Source organism: Natrix helvetica, assembly GCF_964273705.1.
Source record: "Natrix helvetica genome assembly, chromosome: 1".
Classification (NCBI taxonomy): domain Eukaryota; kingdom Metazoa; phylum Chordata; class Lepidosauria; order Squamata; family Natricidae; genus Natrix; species Natrix helvetica.
The window spans coordinates 311,282,652-311,305,200 of NC_138548.1; the positions used below are offsets into that span (position 1 = coordinate 311,282,652).

At 40.4% G+C, this 22,549-nt stretch overlaps 1 protein-coding gene across 1 annotated transcript in view; it reads left to right on the forward strand.

Annotated features, from left to right (window-relative positions):
* NCKIPSD (NCK interacting protein with SH3 domain) overlaps window positions 1-14,684 on the forward strand; it is a 113,437-nt gene extending 98,753 nt beyond the window's left edge. The window contains exons 9-13 of the mRNA XM_081939876.1: window positions 3,214-3,294; window positions 5,273-5,401; window positions 8,029-8,121; window positions 11,162-11,334; window positions 12,967-14,684. Coding sequence (XP_081796002.1) covers window positions 3,214-3,294; window positions 5,273-5,401; window positions 8,029-8,121; window positions 11,162-11,334; window positions 12,967-13,170 — 680 coding nt within the window. The 3' untranslated portion in view covers window positions 13,171-14,684. The remainder of the gene's footprint in view (window positions 1-3,213; window positions 3,295-5,272; window positions 5,402-8,028; window positions 8,122-11,161; window positions 11,335-12,966) is intronic.
* Window positions 14,685-22,549: the final 7,865 nt, after the last annotated feature.

Consider the following 22,549-nt stretch of genomic DNA (forward strand, 5'->3'; position numbering starts at 1 on the left):
TTTTTGTAGAATGATTTGCTTGAGACACTCTACTTCCTTTGGTTGAAGTAACTAAAACAAATCTTGTAATGATGTATCTGCTGTCGATTCTTTGAAGTTCTAGTGATTTGATGTAGATCTTTAATTATTCCTGGTCTTTCCCTCTTCAACAAGTAACAGCTACTGGCCTTTGTAACATAGTAGCAAAATATAATGGTATATTTTATACTTGAATTGCCTTACACGGGAAGCTTAAAGCTCTACATTGGAGAAGATTAGCCCTTTTGTAGCATGGGATATTTGTTCAAAGAGGCCTGGCTTGTTCCAAACAAAGCTTCAAACTCCATAAAAATCCTGGCAATGTTTTGTTAACTGCCCAAAGGCTCCTACATTCATTCCTCTGCCAGGAGAGTAAATGAGTAGAATTCAAAGTTACTCCTGGTTTTTCATCTCTACAGGTAATTTGCCTGTAGAGATGAACATAAGGTGAAGGACTTGGAGAACATGTCAGGGACAACCAGATGTGGCCTGTCATCTGCCAGTTGTCATCCATTCCCTTTGAAAAACAGTTACAGCTGTTACAGTGATACGTCTGTAGGTCTAAAGGTGAAAAACAAATTCAGCACAAATTGAGGGGGGTGGGAAGAATGATACAGTCTTCCAGAAAGTTGATTGCCAGTTTGGTCAAGTGGTTAAGGCACCAGGCTAGAAATCAGGAAGCAGTGGGTTCTAGTCCAACTTTAGGCTTGAAAGCAGGCTTAGTGGCTTTGGGCCAATCCTTCTCTCAGCCTGTAAGTCGCAATTTAAAAATGCCTTGCATATCCTTTACTAAGTGGGTGAATGATCTACAGTGATCTTCAGGCTTGGCAACTTCAAAATGTGTGGACTTCAACTTCCAGAGTTCCCAAGGCAGCATGCTGGCTGGGGTGTCCTGGAAGCTGGCCCACACATCTTAAATTTGTCTAGCTTGAAAAATGCTGCTATAGAGCATATTTCTTTATTCTCTTTTATAAAGGAGCAAAGGGAACGCATCCAAAGGATGAAACTCTCTGCCTTCTTTTCACATTTTCAAGAGACTTAAGTCAGCCCTGCCAATCCTGATTCAATCAATTAGAATTGAGCTGGAAGAGAGTTTGGAGGTCTTCTAGTCCAACCCCCTGCTCAAGCAGGAGACCCTATACCATTTCAGACTGATAGCTGTCCAGTCTTTTCTTTAAAATTTCCAGTGATGAAGCACCCACGACTTCTGACGGCAAGCTGTTTCACTGGTTAATTGTCCTCACTATTAGGAAGCTTCTCCTTAATTCCAGGTTGCTTCTCTCTTTGATTAGTTTCCAACTATTGTTTCTTGTCCTGCCCGTTGGTGCTTTGGACAATAATTTGACCCTTTGTTTGTTGGCAGCCCCTCAAATACTGGAATACTGCTATCGTATCACCCCTAGTTCTTCTTTTATGTAGACCAGCCATACCCAATTCCTGCAACCATTCTTGATGTTTTTGTGTCCTTTTAATCAATTCAGTTGCTCTTCTTTGCAATTTTTCCAAAATCCAGTTAGTCTAATTAATTTCCAATTAATATATGTTTGTGTGACTAGTAGTGCCCACTGATAGAGAGTGATAGTCATGCCATCTCAGAGTGAAATAAAATGACGCAGTGGATAGGAAAGGAACAACTTTATTCTAATATCAAATAAATTTATACTAGCTGCCCTGCATGATGGATAACCTAAGCATCAGTCTTTGTTTAAATGACTTTCATTGGATTATTCATTATGGCATATAATACCCCAACTTCATAGATTTCTGCATGACTTGAAGATCAGTTATAAGTAGGATAAAGTGTGTTTTGCGGTGGCCATGTGCCTCTTATGCCGCATTTCTCACATAAACCCCTGTTGGAACATGCCAACTAATTAAGATTCAGGAAAGCCAGCGGCTGGGATTCTGTGGAGCATTCATGTATAGACGCTGCAAGTGAAAATTATGCTGCAGTAGGAGACTCTGGGACAGGTTGATGCATGAGATCCATATGTGCTTTGGAAGGGAAGCAAAACTGCACACCTGGAATGTTACTGAATCTCAGAAGGTTTCCACTCACATTTGCTTAGACTGATCTTTCCCAGAGAAAATCTTTCCCTTGTTTTAGGGAAGGCACTTAAGTTGTAGCTAGAGGATACATTTGTATTATATTAAATGTACTTTATATGGAGATCTATTTTTAACTTTTATTTATTTTTAAATATTGTGCTTTTCTGCCTGTTGGAAGTTAAGTTTGAAAATAGGCAACAACAGTCAACGTGCTACAACGTCCATGTTAGTGGACGCTAATGTGGTGGGTGGGTGTGGTTCTTGTCATCAGGAATGAAATAAAACCCTATAACTGATGCTCAGAATCACCTCTCACCTGGTGCCATAAAACATATTGTCCCCAGGAGTGCAGTCCAGAGCATTAACTTCCCCCACCTAACCTACCTAATTTTATAAAGGGGTTATGCATAAATTCATAAGGCTTTAAGCTTTAAGATACATCTGGAAACAGGCAACCATCCAACTGGCCACAATTTCTGCTCAGCCAACAAGAAGCTAAGAAGTTAATTATTCTGTTTTTGCAGAATATGACCTAGTTGCTTAGCCATGTCATAAATCTGTCTACTTATCTTACAGATTAACCAGCCTTGTCATTTTTTGGATTTCAGATTTTTGGAAGGGTGGTTCAAAACAGAAATATGCCAACTGAATGCTTAAGGGAAGAGTGGCAGAAAAAGGCACACAATAATTGGTTTTATTATAGCATAAGCTAGTGTCAAGCTCTCTGAGACATTGCTAGTTCATAGAATGAGTAGTGCTTCCTAATATATCAGAAGGGAGCTACACCTGTGGTGCAATAAGCAGAAGAAATGTCTTTGAGGCTTTAACCAAATTAGGAGAAGACGCTGTATACCAACTCTAAAATGATACTTGTTGTAGAACATTTACACTCAAGGCTTCTTTGTGGTTGTTGTGGGCTAGTATACACTATCTCCTCATACTGAGATATGTACTAATTTAAAATGTCCATATGTGGTTTGGTTTTTTAATGCATTTGTTACATACACTTTTCAGTTGTGGCTGTATATATGTCCAGCAGAGAAAATAGATTCTGTATAGAAAAATATGGTAAATTCTGAAACTGTGAATGTATGATACTCTACCATGGCAATATTGTTAGAATTAATGATTTTTTTTCCCCTGTAGACCATCAGAAGATGTGTTACTCTGCACTGGTGCTGGCAATGATATTTTGTATGGGAGAACCTCTGCCATACCATCACTATGGTGAGAATGATTTACAACATAGGGAGAAATAGATGGCAAGTAGCCACTTAATAGGACTCGTGTACTTCTAGATTTCTCTTACTCTTAACTCTCTTATTTCCAGATCTCTCTTACTAATTGGGAAAGTACCCAAAGTAGGATAAAATTATTTAAGTCCTTAACAGAAACTATGCTAAGTTGTGACAGCTATTGGTTAACTGCTAGGCTTTGGGGGTTCTAGGACAGACCATAGACTAGATTCCAATGTTCTTTAAACTTTTTGCATTGTATGTCAAATCTATGTGTTATTTTTAATCTATCAATATAATAAACATTCTGATATACAACATCAGGGGAATCTACGCTATTAAGCAGCACAGAAGAACTCTAAATAAAATAAATGTCTAATTTTGCATTAGAACTAAAAAGTTTTTTTACTGCATTGAATAGATATAAAAAGACCCTGATAGATTTGGGGAATACTTTAGAAAGAGCAAAGGGTGGCTTATAGTGTAGGGAAACTTGCTAAACAGAAATAAGAGGGTGTTTTTTTAAAAAAAAAAAAACCACTAGAAACTAGAAATTGATGCAGTATCTGGATGGCACTTTTTTTCCACCACCAACAAGTAAAAAGCAATAAATCACCAATTTATCTTCCAAGCACTGATCCAGATAACCCTGCTTCTTCAAACTAGCAGAATAGATAGCAGCTTTAGGGAACAGGGAAGCATTAAAGAAGATATCAATTCCCTTGGAATTTTTGGAGCAACATGTGGCAAGCTGGACAGCATAAGAGAGCAAACAAAGACCTCTGCTTTTATTGACTTTGTTGCTTCATCTTGGTGTGATCCTACAATTGTTTTTGTAAGATTAGCTTATTCCCATAAGCTATAGAGCTTTCATAAAAGATATAGCAAACAAAGATGGGTAGCTAATGTTTAGACTTAACTGTAACTAGACAAACTATTGTGGGACAAGCTCACATGTGGTTGTGATGATGTAGGTGAAGAGAGTTATCCCTGGCATAGAGATAGTTTTTTAAGAAGTCTGCTTGTTAGTGGTGAAGGGTTCGATTTTGGAGTGGGAGTCTTTGCTGAACTTTGAGTGACGAGGTTAGAATGTAGCCTTCAGGCAGACAGTGGTAAAACTTAGCCTTCAATCTCCCCACATCCTTTTCCTCTCAAATTGAAAAACAGATACTGGGAATTACAACTGTGCATGGGGACTAGTGAACAAGATATCTGTTTAGTCTTCCCTCAACTTTCCTAATGCCGCAACCCTTTAATACAGTTCCTCATGTGGTAACCCCCAACCATAAAATTATTGTATGTTTTCCGTATTTTTTCAAAAATATGTGTTTTCCTATGGTCTTAGGTGACCCCTGTGAAAGGGTCGTTTGACCCCCAAAGGGGTCCCGACCCACAGGTTGAGAACCACTGCTCTAGAGCAGCGTTTCCCAACCTTTCCGGGCTGGGTGGCTTGATGAGCGGGGAAGAGGAAATGGTTTTGTGTGAGGGGCAGACGCACACACACACAGCTTCATTTGTGTGCACAGTGGGTACGCACACCCACTGCTCACACAAGTGGGGCTGCGAGTGCTTGCCACTTGTATGAATAGGGCTGCACGCACATGCTGGTCTACCGCTCACGCGAGTGGGGTTACGCACATGCGCCGCCCCGTCATTCTGTCCGGTTACAAATAGGCCATGGCTCAGTAGTGGGCCATGGCCCACAGGTTAAGGACCTCTGCTCTAGAGCATATCATTCTTCCCTCCAAACGATGTTCTCCCCATCCACTACTTTGGAAATCTTCCGCGAGAGATCTGAGTTCATGGTATATAGGTCTACAAATAAACTGGAGTTTCTCTCCTACCTGTCTAGTGCCAACTAGCTTCAAGGTTGGCTGGTTTTAACCAGTAAGGCTGACACCCATCTCATGTTAGAGTTAACCCTTTCCATGTAAAGATGCAACGTCTCTGTCCTTTATTTTTTTCCACAGAGCATCTCAATTCCCAATTTATTCAGTTCCTATTACATGTGATTGAAGATGGATTGCCCTCAGATAGCACAGAGCAGCTGCCTGATCTGTTCATTAATGTTCTTCTGGCTTTTAATCTTCACATTCCAGGTCAGTGCTAGAAGTTTTTTTTTTCCCCAACTGAGATTATATTGGAGTTTCAATTAATGTAGACCTTCTTTTCGTTGTCATATGCTAACTTGAAAACAGCCTCAATTTGCACACGTAGAAAAAAGTATGTTCTATGCTTCAGAAGGCTAATCTTTTCTCCCGAACTTACCAGCCAATCCTTAAACAGCTAACCTTGGTGTGGCAGCACAGGGAACATCTGATAAATTGTCTCCATGTTGACCAAGGTTGTAATTGTTTCCTAAAAGACTCTCTCAACCATAGTTTTATCCCATTGCTCCTGACAATCTTTTTAAATTTGTAATTTTAACTGAGGGTATTTTAATTGTTAATTTTAATTCTATTATTACTATGCTTTTAACGAGTGTTACCTCCTCCGGATACATGTATGTGTTTGTATGTATGTGTATATGTATTGTATGTATATGTATATATGTATGGGTTTTTTATTGTACGCCGCCCCGAGTCCTTTTGGAGAGGGAGCGGCTAACAAATTAAATTTATTCTATTCTATTCTATTCTCTCCCATGTAATCCTATTTCTACAAAGGTAAAACTGCACCTTTGCTTCACCTATTGAAGCAATAGCGGTGACTTCACAAAGACCCTCAAGTTGCATACTAGTCTTGAATAGGGAAGCCCCACCCCATCCAAGACAAAAAGTAAAAACAAAAAATCCCAGATCCAAGGGGTCCAAACAGCCAGAACACTCAGTCTTGGCCAGATTGAGCCTGAGTCTGATCTTTCCCCCACTCAGACCTAAACAAAGTCCAGACACTATTCTTGTCATCCTCTCCTATTCCTAAATATCTCTTTTCTCCCAAAGATACTTTTTTTTTTAAATCCAGAGATATCAAATTGCTTCTTAAGGGAATTTCTCATTAAAACTTTCTCCTCATGCAAAGGATGCACATGGATAGCTTAACCCAGGTTTCAGAATTAAAACCAAATTTATCGAGTAAAAGGCGCCCAAGAAGCACACTGCCTTTAATCCTGGCATTTGATGACATAACTATCATAACTAGGTAGCTGCATTCCTCATGACTTCGCCTGCATGCGTTAAAAGTCTGTGGCAGCCGCCGCATCCTGCAGTTAAGTGCATTGCAAATTAAGAACCATATCTTTAGTCTGAATCTCTCCAACCCTCATGAAATACATTTATATTCTAATATTTTGAGGGTAGGGTGAAGAAGCATTTTCTATTTTAATTGCACACATGATTATTTATAAGCCTCATGTCACCTCTTAATTAGCCTTTTGACAGGCTATCGTGTACTACAATAGCCTCATTAATGTATTACAGTGCCTTCGTTTTATTCTCAACCCATAGGAATGATTCATCTTGAATCAGATGTCCCTTTGCTTCTGCTGCTTTCCCCTGTGATTGAAGCATATGTGGAAAGAGTCTGGGTCCTGTAATTCCTCATTTGGCAACTGTAGAAATTCAAGAGTTGTAATAGTGAGATAAGACTTCAGCTCTGCTTATAAAGGGGCCGCCTTCCATTTTGTAATACCACTTCACAGTCCTGCTGGTGTGTAAAAAGCCTGGGTTAAAACTTCAGTAACCCTCCGCTTTAAGAGAGGGAGCACTTCACAGGATTCTTGCCAGTGTAATTCTGCAGTTAACCAGGCATCTTTCTCCTTTTAGTGAGTGGCAGATTTTCTGCTTATCCCTTGCTGTGCCCTGTGAATCTCATTAACTGTAGAAGCATTGGAGTCTCTTTTACAAAGATACTCTATTGGATAGTACTTCCTTCTGGAATGCCTGCTCTTTCATATTCTGGCCAGGCTGAAAACCTTTTGGGAAGCGGCTTAACTTATTCTGGCTGGTAGTGATTGCAAGCTTTAAAAAAATAAAAAAAGCAAGACACACAATACGCTGTGATGTCGTCTTGCCTCTTAATCCCAAGCAATTTGGCACGTTCTTATACTGTCACATTGTAACTGTCAGATCTTAAATGTGGCTTAATTAGAAATTAGCCAATCACATCTGCAGAACTACCCAGCTTTGGGAAATATTATTTTCTTTTGGGATACGGTGGGAAACCATGATGTATGACACAATAACATAGATTCTAAAGGGAAAAGCAATACCAGTGGGTCACCACTGTGGGGCATTGGTTGAGCTCTTACTAGATACTTCTTACCAGCTGCAATAAAAAAGAGTAGATGAGCTCAGTTTTTTAAAAAATATTTGTGGGAATAACTTTGACTCTTTTGTTAATTATATGCCATTTGCTGATTGGAAAGTTAGAGAAATTTCAGCTTGCTTGTCATAATATACATGAAGTCTCCGAGTACAACTCCATAGCATAAGCCAATCTTTGCCAAAACAGCATTTTTAAAGGGTATATTGGTGCAAATTTCCCATAATTTCTAAATAGTCTGGCTGGACTATATTCAGATTGGAGAAGTCTGGAATAAGTCCTGATGAAGATTGTACAACCAGCCTGTTCTGAAATTAAAACAGTGATGAAACCCAAGTATTTTGCATTAATTTATCAAAGCTTCCGTAGTTTAGATTTCTGTGCTTTGTTCTAGATATCTAGAACAGATATCTAGATATTTTGTTAGTAGATACTTCTAATAAACCCTCTTCTTGTTTCTTAGTTCCAGAGCATAATGTGATCATGGTTACTGTGAAGAAGCACTCTAACATCAAAATATTTACAGAGAAGCTGCTACTGCTTCTGAATCGTGGAGGTAAGGTCTCTTGCTGTTTTATTATTTATCCAGTTTGAGACAGAACTAATGGGAGAGTTGATGTAGGAAACTAGAGGCAGAGGAAGATTGGTAAACAGCCTCTCAATTCTAGGAGGTTTCTGCTTTTTAAAAGGTCTGGGTTAGGAGAACGTGTCCAGCATCTGCATTCGAGACACTGACCTGCTGAAATGTTGGCTTGGTTTCCATTCAAATGATCTGCTATTAAACAGCTTCCTAAACTGATTGTCCGGGTAGAGTTCAACCCAGCAACACTGGGATCGTGGTCCCTAATATAACCAAAAAGAAGACTATCTTATCTTCATGAACGTGCACTCCTAATGGTTGTGAAAATCAGCCGCATTCTGTTTTCTTCCTTCATAAGTTTTATCAGACAAGTTTGATCATTGACTTCCAATGAAGATAATGCTCCACACTGAGTGAAACTTTCCAGTCCAGGATATGAGCAGCATGATAGCTTAATTTATTTCCCTATATATGCTTTGTATGCCACAAGAAAGCAACAGTCTGGCTTCTTAGGGAATTCTCCCCCACCCTTCCCCACCCCCCAAAAAAATCCTCCCCTTCCATCTTTCAATTAGTTTAATCACGGATTACTTTTTCCAGCAGTGAGCCCTGTGTTAAATCTCCTGAATCTACCGAGCCTATAGAAAAGCACTTCATTTAAAATCTGGGAATCCTTATTTCTTGACAGCCTAATACCATTGTATCCATGCTTTCCTCAGCTAGCTCTGTGCAGTTTAATGCCTTTAGGAGCAAAAAGCCTATACTGTATTTGTTTGTGTGTGCAGAGATAAGTGTGTGTTCATTTTGAAACAAAGGAAAATTAAATCAAATTATTTTGTTTGAAGATTAATAGGTTCTTTTATTTCTGGTTTAAGTTCTTTTTTTTCCAAATGAAAATTGTGTTCTTTTCATATTGCCAGCCAAGAGCTGGTTTTAGTTTTATATTACTCAACAGAGCTTTAACTTATTTCATTGCCGAATGTCCATTCTTTGAAGAATCCACTGAATATTGAGTAGCAAATTAAAATTTTCTATAGAAGCCTCTTTAGAGATATGTTCTGCTTCCCCGGTAGAAAAGAATTCCTGTTTTTTTAACATCATGGGATATGTACATTGATTTCATATTTCTCCATATAGACAGCAGAAAAACTATTACTGGTCAAATAAAATGTTACAGCTGTTCATATATTAAAAGATAGACTGGTTTACTGTGGTGAAGGGCTAGGTGGCCATTTTTTGCCCATTTACACATTTTACACATTGAGTAATCCGCTTGCACCAATATTTTTCAATGAAAAAGATAATTTTGACATTAGATTTCAGTGGCCAAAATTACACCAAACCAGTACTCTGGATTCCCATCATTTTAGGTAGGAAAAAGAAAGAAGCCGTAGTTCTAAAGTAGGTTCTGTGAAACACTCAAGTACCCTACATGATTATCGTACTCTAGAACTGACATTGAAAACTCAGGGCATCTCCAGTTTATACTTCAAATGGAAAAGGGAACCGAGGAGAAAAGTGTTTCAGAAGTGTGAATTGAAGGGCAGGTTTGATGGGAAGCTCAGGGCCCTGGCTGGAGAAAATTAGGTATCGGGGAGAGAGGTTTATGAATATAGCTTTATTGACAGGGAAGGCAAGGATTGACAGCCTATAAATACGTTGCATTACTATAAATTTGAATTAAGGGATCCTATGACCTATTTAAAATTATTCAAGTGTGTATACTTTAGAATCGGGGTTGATTCCCGGTGACTCCCTGGACAAGGCCTTGGCAAGATTTCAAAGATGATTTGCTATTGCCACCTTCTTAGGGCTGAGAGAGAGAGAGTGACTGTCCCAAGGTCACACAGCTGACTTCATGCCTATCATGGGTCCAGAACTCACAGTCTCCAAATTTTCTAGCCTGATGCCTTAAGCACTACATCAAACTGGCTCTTCAGTTCTTTGCCTAAGTGTATACAAAGCGATGGTGTTGTTCTGCATCTTCTCCACATTTCACCGTCATGTTACCAAAAACCAATATAAAGAAGGAGAGAAGAAAGCCAAATAAATTTCAAATCAAGAAGGGTTTGGGTAGTGACACAAAAACCAGCAGATCCTTTAGAGATAATCCTGAATTAATTGGATAATGGTTTAATTTTGGAGAAAAATAAAATACAAATTATAAAAGGATCTCCGTGTCTGTGAGGGAACACAAAAGCCTATGAAAACAAAATCCAGGAAAAAAGGAAAACCCTGGGCTTGCCTGTAACTCTTATATTCTCACTGCACTTGTTTAATGCCCCTGATCTCTGTGCTAGGAAGTATGGAAAATAAAGGCAGGCTTTATAGCCCAAAATTTGACTCTCCAACCACATAAAATGATAGTTTATTTACTTCACTTATTAAATATATATTAACTTTATTTATTGTTCACATTATAGCTTAATACAAGCAGCAAAGACAACACCAAATACATTTTCTTTAGTTGCTCCAAAGCTTAGCCTTACAAACAACAAAGCCCTCCTTCTTCATCCCACCATCTGGCTATCAGTAAAGACCCCAAAAATTGTCAATGATCTCAAGAAGATTTTGATGGAAAAAGAAGACGTTGTGCAAGAAGAAACTTGAGTAAACGTAGTTTCTTCCACCAGAATATTTTAATATCCGAAGAGTTTCGTGAGCCGAAATATTCTCTTTCAGACAATTAACCTGGATAATTAAAAAGCACACAAAATTTTATGCTTTATTGATATATCTGCTGTCATTATAGCTGGAGTCAGTTCACTCTATCTAATGTTTCCTCTCTGGAATAATTTTCTTTAATAAAGAGATGTAAGCTGTGGCTTGGAAGCATTTGATCTGCCTGCGTTGCTCATTCATGCACACACACCCTTCCCAAATCCTTGCTGGATTGGTCTGAACAAATGCTACCGTAATGCCTGTACCGTGTTATGTGGAGTAAATGACTGCCTTTAACCTAAATGAGAAATGGCAGTGCATGACAGAATATCCCCCGTTCCATCTTTTTTACCAGATGATCCTGTGTGCATCTTTAAACATCAGCCCCAGCCTCCACATTCTGTGTTGAAATTTCTTCAAGACATCTTTGCTTGCAAGGACACTGCGAGCATCTTCTACCACACGGACATGATGGTAATGATCGACATAATTGTGCGACAGATTTCGGATCTCTCCCCTGGAGAAAAGGTAAATCCTACGGGAGGAAAGATAGTTCTAGATTTTTCTCCTCAAGAGGGAAAACATTAAGAGATGAATGTTTGGGGCACATATGAACTAGAAGCTTTTCTCTCTTCTCTGGTCTTATTGCTATAGAATGAGGAGAGGAATCAGTGGTCTCCCATATCACTAAATGACAACTGCAGCTGCCCTAGTCAACACAATCAGTGATGAAGCGCGGGGGGGGGGGGGATTGTGGGTTAGGAACATCTGGAGAGCCAGAGGCTGTTCTAAAGCATGTACAGTAGTCTCATAGCTACAGAGTTGAATAGATTAATAAGATCTCATTTAGATTTAAATTAAATTAGATGTCTATGGTAGGTAATAGTTGAGCTACAAATTGCATTAATTATGTGCCTAATTACCTAAAGTGACATGCACAGGATTCTGATTCAAATTAAGACCACTTTGCACATGGAGAGGAAGTTTAAATTGCTTGCTCCCGTTCTTGAACTTTTCCCATGGAGCTGAGATAGAGGGATTAAAAAGAACAAGGAGGCTCTTCAGTGCCAGTAAAAAGATTTTTCCTTTTTTCAATGAAGGCATTATTGGGATACAAGTCATAACATTTCTTGCTGAACGTGTAAGGAAACTGTTCTTTCTTTTTTTCTTCCCTTTTCAAAACATTATTTAAGGAAAATGCAAATTTCTATAATAACGCAGCTTTAAGGGCAGTTAACCAGTGCTTATACATTGTATTCTGTTCTTACTTCAGAGTAAAAATCAAGGATGGTGGCAATGACATGTTTAATTTACATGAAATTACAAGTAACATTTTTTAAATTTATATCTTGGAATTGCTGCCTGCAATTTTACTCTAAGGTTACACTTTCTGGGTATCAGAGATAGCTTTTCTGGTAGTAATGTAGAAGCACATTGTGTTAATGCTATAGATTCTGCATTGCCTCCAAAAGCCAATTCAAGATGTCACCACTGAAATATGAAGTCATGATTATTTTTTCATAGCACATACAAAACAAATCTTGAATGGGTACAGATGTGTTTGGTTCTCAGTGTCTCCATGGTAGAGAGTGCATCATAAATAAAAAATATTTGGAATAGTTTTTTTTTAAAAAAATGTGTTTGAAGAATGTACATTCTAACTGACAAGATTCAGCTCAAATGTTTTAAGGTCTTCGTTTCTATCTAATAAATGCAAGCAATGAACTGCTATGTTTTGAGAGTTCACTCTGTGATTATGACAGGAGAATCATGAGGATTGCAGCTGGCCCCCAAAACTGGACTTGGGTGGGAGTGGGGAGTTGACACATATTTTTCCTTCAAAGAGAGAGAAGGATTTCAACGGGAAATCTTAATATAACTTAAGCTATTAAAAAGATTCCTTTTTTATCATACATCTTAAATAAGTATTATGAAAAACTATCCAGCCAACAAACTACTTTGGGGGGGGGGGAATAACTTATCTAAATGAACATGAAATCAAGAACAGCACAATAACTCTTTCAAGTCTATTCTAATGGCTTCTGAGGGACTTCACAAGAATTGACTCTTTCCAAAGTATTTGCCTTTCCAGAAGGCTTCCCCTCGATTTATCCTCTTTCTCAATTCCCCCCACCCACCCATTGTCTTCTGCTCTTACAGCTGCGGATGGAGTACCTGTCTCTAATGCACGCCATCATGAGGACTACCCCGTACCTACAGCACAAACACCGCTTAACTGACCTGCAGGGGACCTTGCAGCGCATCATGGTGGAAGCAGAAGACAGTCAGCAGTGCCAGATGGACAAAATGATAATCCAAGAGATTTATAAAGAGTTTCCAGAGATAGCTCCCGGAGCCAGCTAATTGATCGAAGGAAAGAAATGGCATGGAATAGAAATACCTCTTGTGGCTATGTCTTTCCCATTCTTTCCATTAGAGCTCCTGCCTTATTAGACCTACAGGTGAGCCCTGGAGTTTCAAGGGAGCATTAAAAGGCCCAACAAAGGAAGTTTCCACATAGATGCCCACCAGTGTGAAGTGCATTTAAAAAATGGCCTTTCTAGGTCTCTGACTGGGGTTGGGGAAGGCCTCACAGATCAGAGGGGGATTTGGCTCTTTAGCGCCATCGGCATGATTTGACTGAAAGCAGGAGAATATTATTATTATTATTATCATCTCCCTGGTGATCTTTGCATTAAAAAAAAGGACAAGGGTGATCTAAATAAGTTTATGCTGTTCTTAGGATCGCAAAGCAAGAAGTCTCCATCATAATTATCTGTCTCTCCGCACATTTGTTGTCCTGCAGCTAGCTACAAAACGGAGTAGGCCAATGATCTGAACAACATGCTTCGGTAATTTTGTGTCTGCCACATCTAGTGCAAAGTTGCCACAGTGCTAGTGAGGGGGAAACGACTTGTTTCTCCTAATGTACCCAGTCAGTTTTCTGATCCATGTATACCTATGTGGGCTCAACATACCAAGCTCCATTCGTGACCCCGATCCGAGCAAGTGCCCGCTCGTCTTAAATGCTTAATGCAGTAGTGTTTACGTATGAGTTTCTTGCACGCCGAACAAGGACAAGAATACTGATTGTCCAGGCACTGCAGCAAGAGATCCTTCAAACAGCCTGCTACTTAGACTTGCCGTGAAGGCGTACCCGCTTTGAAAAATATTGCTTCTTTCCTGATATGTGCTCGGTTTTTTTGCCTCTGGCACTGCACGTATGAGCACTGTGTGTCTGTAAGTGGCAACGCACAGTGCGCGATCAGCCTGCGGGTGTTTTTTGCCTTGAGCTTAGTAGCAATTGGTTCTGCCTAGCTTTACCTTTTTCATGTTCAAAAAGCTACCTGAGCCTGATGTCTGTTACTGCTGCTCCTTAATATGCACAAGATGGGAGAAGTCCTCGTTATCTAATTCCTCCAGATCTTCTGCAAAGTGGATTTTGCCCCCTTTCCCACTGAGAGCCTTTGACGGACTGGGGCTGTAATATCTCAATAAAGCATGCATGCTGCCACAGCTCTTCGTAGTGGGTAAATAAGAGCTTTGCAACTGTTGCTCTAGCAGTAGCCTGAATTTAAACTGGAAACATTTGGATAACCTCTATAAATCTAATGGACGCAGGAATAAATTTGAAATAGTTCCTTAGGATAGGGCATCTATTTGACAGCCCTGCCCATCTAGGGAGCTTCTGCCATTTTCTTTCTTTCAAATAAAGAATCAATACATGTGCCATCCAAAAATAAACAGCCTATATATATATATATCCCTTGTGAATGTTGAAAGGAACTTGTATTTTCATAGAATCAAATTCCTTGTGAATGTTAAAAGGGAATTGTATTTTCATAGAATCAAATAAATGTAGTCCATAGAGAAAAACATTTTCTCGCTCTTGTCTCATTCTAGAGTGTTTCTGTGTTGCAGGCTGTTGTGGGTTTGCATTATGAATGGCTACATTCCTCTACAATACTACCTTCTGGCTAGCCTAATGCATTAGCATTGTGGATTTAGGCTTTTATTTGGACCTTCAGGTAGGAAGAGGAAAACATAAGTGCTACTTATTTAGATGCATGCCATCCTCCTACTCTCCCTTTCATGTTCCTCCTGTTTAAAAGTATGTTAGTACCATGTAGCTATATTTTTAAGCCACCTAAAAATGGGAGTTCGTGACAGGATTTTTTTTAAGCAGAAATGTGGGATGGCAAAATTTAAGAAGAGCCAGCCTTGTAACAAGTTTCACACAAGCACGGTTTATTTTGAGGGTAGCTCTCTTTGTGAATGGAGACTTCAGCATAGACTTATTTCATCCTAGGAAAAGAAAAACTCTGTGGTAATCCTCTTTGTTCTCTTCTTCCCATCCCCAGCAATGTTTGTACAAGGGAGAGCGAAATAGTGAAGGGCCAGTTTGCCATTCGGTTAGAATTCTGATCCAGAAATAACAATATAAAGATTCAGCATGGCCTGGGCAAAAATGAGCGTGGAATAGCAATGTCCTACTGGACAATCCAACCTGGTTAGAAAACTGAATGCAAAAACTCATGGAAATGTTTTGTGGGGTTTTTTTGAACATTGCATATCCAGGCAAAAATGTGATGTGTTTTGAACTTGCACTTCAAAACATATCAGAATAGATTTGTCCCATGTTGTGTGGCTATGTAATTGGTGATAGCAAAGCAATAATTTTTTGAGTCTGGAAGATAAGGCTGATTTCCATGTGGTTTTCCATCATTCTAAATTTACTCTTGAAAACATCTGGCAGTTTGGCAGGTGTAAAATGGGTGAATGCAGCAAGAAAACCACCCACTCTTCGAAATTGATGAGTTATATTGGATGCATCATATGTAGCTAAAGATGACAGCTTACTTATTTATATAATGGATTTCTAGGCCATCCAGTGCAAACTGATTTTGGACAGTGTATAGCAATCAATTCAGAAAAGACCTGTTACTGAAGGTGAGTTTGTGTGTCATTGATTCAGTTATTGACTCCTGGCAACAGCTTTGACTAGTCCTTACAATTTTATGGCAAGGTTTTTGTAAGCCATTGCCTGCTTCCTTGGGCTGAAAGAGAGTAACTGGCCTAAAGTCATCCAACTGGCTTTGTGCTTTCTCACAGTTTCCCAGTCTCTATCCCCATAATGGTGAACCTATGGCACACATGCCAGAGGTGGCACACGAAGCCCTCTGCTGGCATGCACGCCATCGCCCCAGGTCAGATCTCCCAAGACGTTTCTTTCGTGAGCTTCTGTTTCCCTGCAAACTTAACTTAACTTAACTTAACTTTATTCAATTTCTAGACCGCCCCCCTCTCAAAAGAGACTCGGGGCGGTGTACAGTCATATTAAAATCATTGAACAATAAATATACATGGTATAAATACAAAATACAGAATAAATAACTTAAATATAGGACTGGAGGAGGTAGTAATGATTCACTGTACAATTTAGTTAAGTTAGATTAAAATTATGAAAATTATAAAAACATTTACCCTAAAAACTATCCCCAATAAAATATCCGCCACGAGGTAAGAGTAGAACTATAAGTGGGCCAGGCCGGCTAATCGGAACAGGTGAGTCTTAAGTTTTTGTCGGAAGGAGCAGAAGTCGGTAGTAGTTCTAATATCAGGGGGGAGGTCATTCCAAACGACGAAATAGAAGCTCACAAAAGAAAAAGAGCTTACCTCTTACCGCGCTGCCAGTGTTGGGATGCCCGCCTCCTGCCGGCCAGCTGGTTTTGGGTCTCTGCTGCGCATGAGCACAGGCATATCTGCGTGCACATGCATGCTTGCACATATGCACATATATGTTCGTGCACACCTTTCAGTTTGGGTATGTGCGCATGCGCAGTTTGGGCACTCAGTGGCTAAAAGGTTCCACCATCACTGGTGTATCCCAATGCTTTAACCACTTGTTAAGTAGTTGTCCAAGTGGACAAATGAACAAACATGTTCACTTTTACATTTTTAGGGCACCATAATAATGTATCCTGAATACTATTTTGTTCCAGTCCAAAGAATTCCTCATTTCCTTTGCACAGATTTAATGTGTGCAAGGAAGGAATGGCCATGAATCAAACTAATGACCTATCCAGTGTTTTGCCTGGCAGAAATTAATCTAGATCCTTGTGGAACTGCTTAGATCTGCAGGAGGTTGCTATACTAACGAAGTACTCCATTCTTTGCCTTTCCTCCCAAATTTATTTCAACATGCAGACGACAATCAATCTCCACATGCCAAAATAAAGCTATACGTACACCTGTTGCCTTTGAATTTGGGTCGCTCAAAATGTAGTATTTCAAGCATTTGCCTTCCAGGCCAATTGCTGTTGTTCCAGTTCTTCCCTTTAAGAAATTGGTTCACAATGTTAGCCGCTACTACTGAGTATGATGGTCTCTGGTGGGAGCAAGATGGGGGTAGTCCATCCATCCTTGGTCTACTTGACTTCTCACTGGCTTTTGATACTGTCAACCATGGTATCTTTCTGGAAAAGCTTCAGCAGCCAGGAGTAGGAGGACACAGTATTGCCCCCGTTTAGTTCCTTCCTCCAAGACTGTTTTCAGTGTGTATTGATCGGGAGCAAAAGATTCACAGGGATTAGTGCTTTCTCCATTCCTGCATGAAACAGCTGGTTGAGATCATCCATCATCCAGGGGTGAGATATATCATTTGTACACCGACAATACTCAATTGTACAACTTTATTCATGGTGAGTTAAGGAATACTACAGTCGCCCTCTCTGTGTTCCTGAAGGCTGTGGAGGTATGGATGGGGAGCAAAGCTTAAAACCAAACCTAGCAAGTCAGAGGAGCTTTGGGTGTTGAGGCTCTTTGGCTTGTGGGGAATTGCCATCTTTGGGCATGGATGAGGTTGCACTGCCTCAGACAGATGTGGTGCATAATCTGGGAGATAGCAGTCAAGGCCAAGAGGGCTTTTGCACAACTGCATAGTGTGCACATTCCTACTCATAGTCACCCACACTGTGGCCATTATGTCCCCACTTCCACGAGGCTGCCTTTGAAGAGTATCCAGATGGCTCAAATGTTGGCTTAAAATGCAGTGGCTCGCGCAGTTTTGCCAAAGCCCAAATTCGTGCGTGCGTTGCCTCTTGCAGGAGCTGCACTAATTGCCATTTTGCTTCTGGGTGTAATTCAAGCTGCTGGTTATCCTCTTTAAAGCCCTGCATATTTTGGGGCCAGGTTATTTGAAGACAGCCTTTCCCCAGTTGCATCTACCCAGAGTGCAGGACACGTTGTGGATCCCATCTATTAAAAGAAATACATTTCTGGCTGCAAGAAGAAAGACTTCTCTAGTAACTCTCTTCCCTATAAAACATTCTCCCAGACATAAGATTGGTCCCCTATGTTATGTCCACGCAAGCCTGAGCAGAGGCTTTTCCTACTGCCGTGCAAGTGCGGGACGTATTTTAAAGTTATTGGTTAATGGCTTTACAGCTTCCCTTAAAAGGAGCTGTCAGCGGGAGCTTGATGTTGGTTTATAGTCTGCTCTTAACTTGATTAAACAGCTTTGCTGGAATCTGGCTCCTTGTCTGTTCCCCACGCACAATATTGCACCCTACTTTGTTACTTTTTCAAATGATCCTGAAAACATGGTTCTGTCAGTGGGCTTGGGGGACCCTGGATTGAAACAGAGCCAATCAAGTAGCTTGTTTGATTGTGTTTGACATCATGGGGAGGGGAGAAGAGGCATTGGGGTTTTAAACTTCATTGGTGTGTGCTACCCAGAATCACTGTGTGTGTTTGGCGACAGTATAAATTTGTTTAAATAAATAAAATACTGAATAGCTGGCAACTACTATCTCCCCTTTCCCCACCTTTATTCTCTTTTAGCGCTTAAAATTGGCTAAGTCCTGCAATGCTTGTCTGCCAGCTATGGTGCCTCTTTGTCTGTGAAATATTTTCAACAAGCTGAGAAGGAGCTAATATTGCCGAAGTGTCTGATAAGGCTCCTCAAGGATATTGTACAGGAGAACAAAAAGGTTTAACCAAGTGCTTATATATTGATGAATGCCTCTGTAACGGTTAGAAAGCAAAGGAGACAACTTGCCAAACAATTTGATCAGAATAGAGCAGGCCTGGCATTTCATGAGATGCTGTTAACTCTTGAGCTGGCTCAATGGATTTCATACAGAAACACTAAATGCTATCCACATAAAGGTGCCTTTATATATTTCTGCACACAGGGATTGTGTGTTTTTCAGCCACCACTGCGCCCACAAATGTGCAATTTAGCCATTTGATGTTAACTCTGAGGAAGTTCAAACAAGAAGCAGAACAATGAGTACCAACTCTACCTCTATTGTAAGTTTACATTAACAAAATCAACAATAGCAATGCAAGATTGAAGCATTTCTCTCTCTCTTTTCTGGGAAACTACGGGAAGTCCCTTCTGAAATGCTTCCTACACCTTCCCTCCTGTGGACAGAGATACCTTTTACGTGTTGGTTGTCCAGTCTGCAGCTCTTTCTCCTATCTCCCAAGGTCATTCACACATATACCATTACATCTTGATTTCCTTTTTGTCATTGCAAAATTTGTACCTTTTATACATTGGGAATTTCTTGAAGTGCTAAATGAGCACAGATAAGATTTGTTCTGTAGGAAGTTAGCACCCACCCTGTCCTAGAAAAATGATATATTTTAGGAAATATTAAAAGGGCAGAATATTTCCCCTAAAAGTGAGGCAGAAACCTAGTCCCCCACCTTTGTCAATGGACCATTAAGGCCTGGGCCAGTCTATTCTACATAACAAAGACCTACCTCCTTCAGACAGAGCCATAGTAGGAATTGCCCGAAGCCTCTTCGTTACATCATCACCCAGCAAGGCTCAACCAAGCCTGGCACACAGACAACCTACTGTGTTACCATTGCATGGCCCCATGGAAGTCTGACAACCAATCAGAATACAAGCTCAAATTCAAAAGCCCAGAGAGGTCATAAAACCCAGGCACTCTTGGCATCTCTTCCCATTTTGCCCAGGACCTCAAAACCATGTGCTCCTGTCCATCATTAAAACCATCTTTCCAAACAGCCACCATTGTTTCCGGTGTCTTTCTTCCCACTTGGAACTGAACCCAGATGGGCATTTCTTCCAACAGTTCTAATGTACAAAATGAAAGGATTTTGTCTGAAAGGAGTTTGTCACTTTGAAATTTTTGATATGTTAGTAGTCAATGGACAAAGCCTACTCTATGTTATCTGGGTCTCCAGAACAATTTGTACTTGGATTGACATTTATAGATGAGGCGGATACCTTTTCTCAAGGATGTGTATATGGGTAGTCCTTACAATCATTTTTTTCAGCAATCGTTCGAAGTGAATGAAGGGACTTACAACCACTCCCCAGTGTTACAGCCATTGCGGTTCTCCCAGTTTGTATTCAGAGTTTGGGTGCTTGGCACTTAACAACCACATGGGCATTTCAACTTCCCTTCCCTCGCCATATTTCTGCCTTTTTAGCTCCCTGCCCTCCCCTGTGCCTTCTGCCCTATCTGCCCTTTGCCTTCTTGCTCCTTTTGCTGGTATGCCTGGCCTGACTCTTTGTGAGGCAATTGTTGGTCACATGAGGCTTTCTTCCCCAGATCACTCAGGGTTGTTTCCTCATGACACTTGGGGAAAATGGCCACCCAAAGCCAGCAGCTGCCTCATAAAGTGCCAGGCCAGGCATACCTTAGCCGCAGGAGCAAAAGACAGTGAAGGTCAGCTGTGGCAGCAGAGGCCTCGGAGTGCGATGTTTGAGGGAAACTTTGACTGCATCTGAAATGGGGCGATTGAAATGGGGCTTTGCACCACACTGCTAGGTCAGGCTGCATTTTGCACTGTGAAGGGCTTTGTGCTGCATCTTAGGGGCTTCTGCAGCCCAGAGCCATGGTGTTCCAATGTTTTAAACATACCGTATTTTTCGGACTATAAGACGCACTGGAGTATGAGACGCACCAAGATTTTAAAGAGGTAATTTTTTTAAAAAAAGCTTTTGCACTCTGCAGGCCTCGTTTTTTGTGAAAAACGGGGCATGCAGAGAGCTTGAGAAGCCTGCAAATTGCTCCTGGGGTATGGAGGGGCAAAAATGAGCAAAAAAGGCCAATTTTTCACAAAAACTGGCCCTTTTTGCAAAAAAAAGGGCATGCATATGCTTTGGGAGGTTTGTAGAGTGCTTCTGGGGGCGGGGGTGCAAAAACGGGCAAAAAAACCAGCCAGTTTTTCACTCATTTTTGCCTTCCCCAGCCCCCAGGAACACTTTGCAAGCCTCCCAAAGCCTTTGCATGTCCATTTTTGCAAAGGGGGTGGGGTTTCAGGAGGCCGAAAATGCTGTATTCAATGTATAAGACACACCTAGATTTTTACCCTCTTTTGGGGGCGGGGGAGGTGTCTCTTATACTCCGAAAAATATGGTAATATATTTTCATTTTCCACTTTGTAGCAGCTTATCTTTTTAATGTAATATATCAAATCTGATTTTTTTTTAAAAAAAAAAAACTTGTTTTCAAGAACTATTTCTGCTAGAAGAATGTCTACTATATATGCATCCTCCCCTTTGCAACACATTTCTGGGCCCAGCTGAGGCTTCCAAGGGAGGCCATAGATTCGTGCTGTGGCTTGTAGCATCTGAGCTACAAAAAGCTTGTGAGCTACAATGCAGCCCCACAACAAGGCAGAGATGATGATCATACAGAATATTGAGTTGAAACCAGAAACATGTCTCCTAGGTATACTACCAGAGGGCTATGATAAAGGGACCACATATTTAGTTTTACACAAACTGACAGCAGCAAGGATCATATATGCTAAATATTGGAAGAATGTGAATACCCCACCAGAGGAGGCTGTAATCCGAAAAAATGTTGATTGTGCCAAAATGGTTAGATTACCCTTTAAAATTAAAGATCAAGGAGACACAGAATGTTATATGATTTGGAATAAATTCTGTGAATGGATAGAAGCATGAGGTAGGAATGAGAGAAAAGTAAGATCATAATTGTTAGTACTATCTAACTATCTATCTAATAAAATGAAATTCAATGGTGAAAAGAGTAAGGTTCTACATTTAGGCAACAAAAATGGAATGCACAGGTACAGTATAGGTGGTACCTTGCTCAGTAGTAGTAACTGTGAAAGGGATCTTGGAGTCCTAGTGGACAACCATTTAAATATGAGCCAGCAGTGTGCAGCAGCTGCCAAAAAAGCCAACACAGTCCTAGGCTGCATCAACAGAGGGATAGAATCAAGATCACGTGAAGTATTGATGCCACTTTATAATGCCTTGGTGAGGCCACACTTTGAATACTGCATTCAGTTCTGGTCGCCACGATGTAAAAAAGATGTGGAGACTCTAGAAAGAGTGCAGAGAAGAGCAACAAAGATGATTAGGGGACTGGAGACTAAAACATATGAAGAACGGTTGCAGGAACTGGGTATGTTTAGCTTAAGAGAAAGAAGGACTAGGGGAGACATGATAGCAGTGTTCCAATATCTCAGGGGTTGCCACAAAGAAGAGGGAGTCAAACTATTTTCCAAGGCACCTGAGGGTAGAACAAGAAGCAATGGGTGGAAACTAATCAAGGAGAGAAGCAACTTCGAACTGAGGAGAAATTTCCTGACAGTGAGGGCAATTAATCAGTGGAACAGCTTGCCTCCAGAAGTTGTGAATGCCCCAACACTGGAAGTCTTTAAGAAGATGTTGGATAGCCATTTGCCTGAAATGGTATAGGGTTTCCTGCCTAGGCAGGGGGTT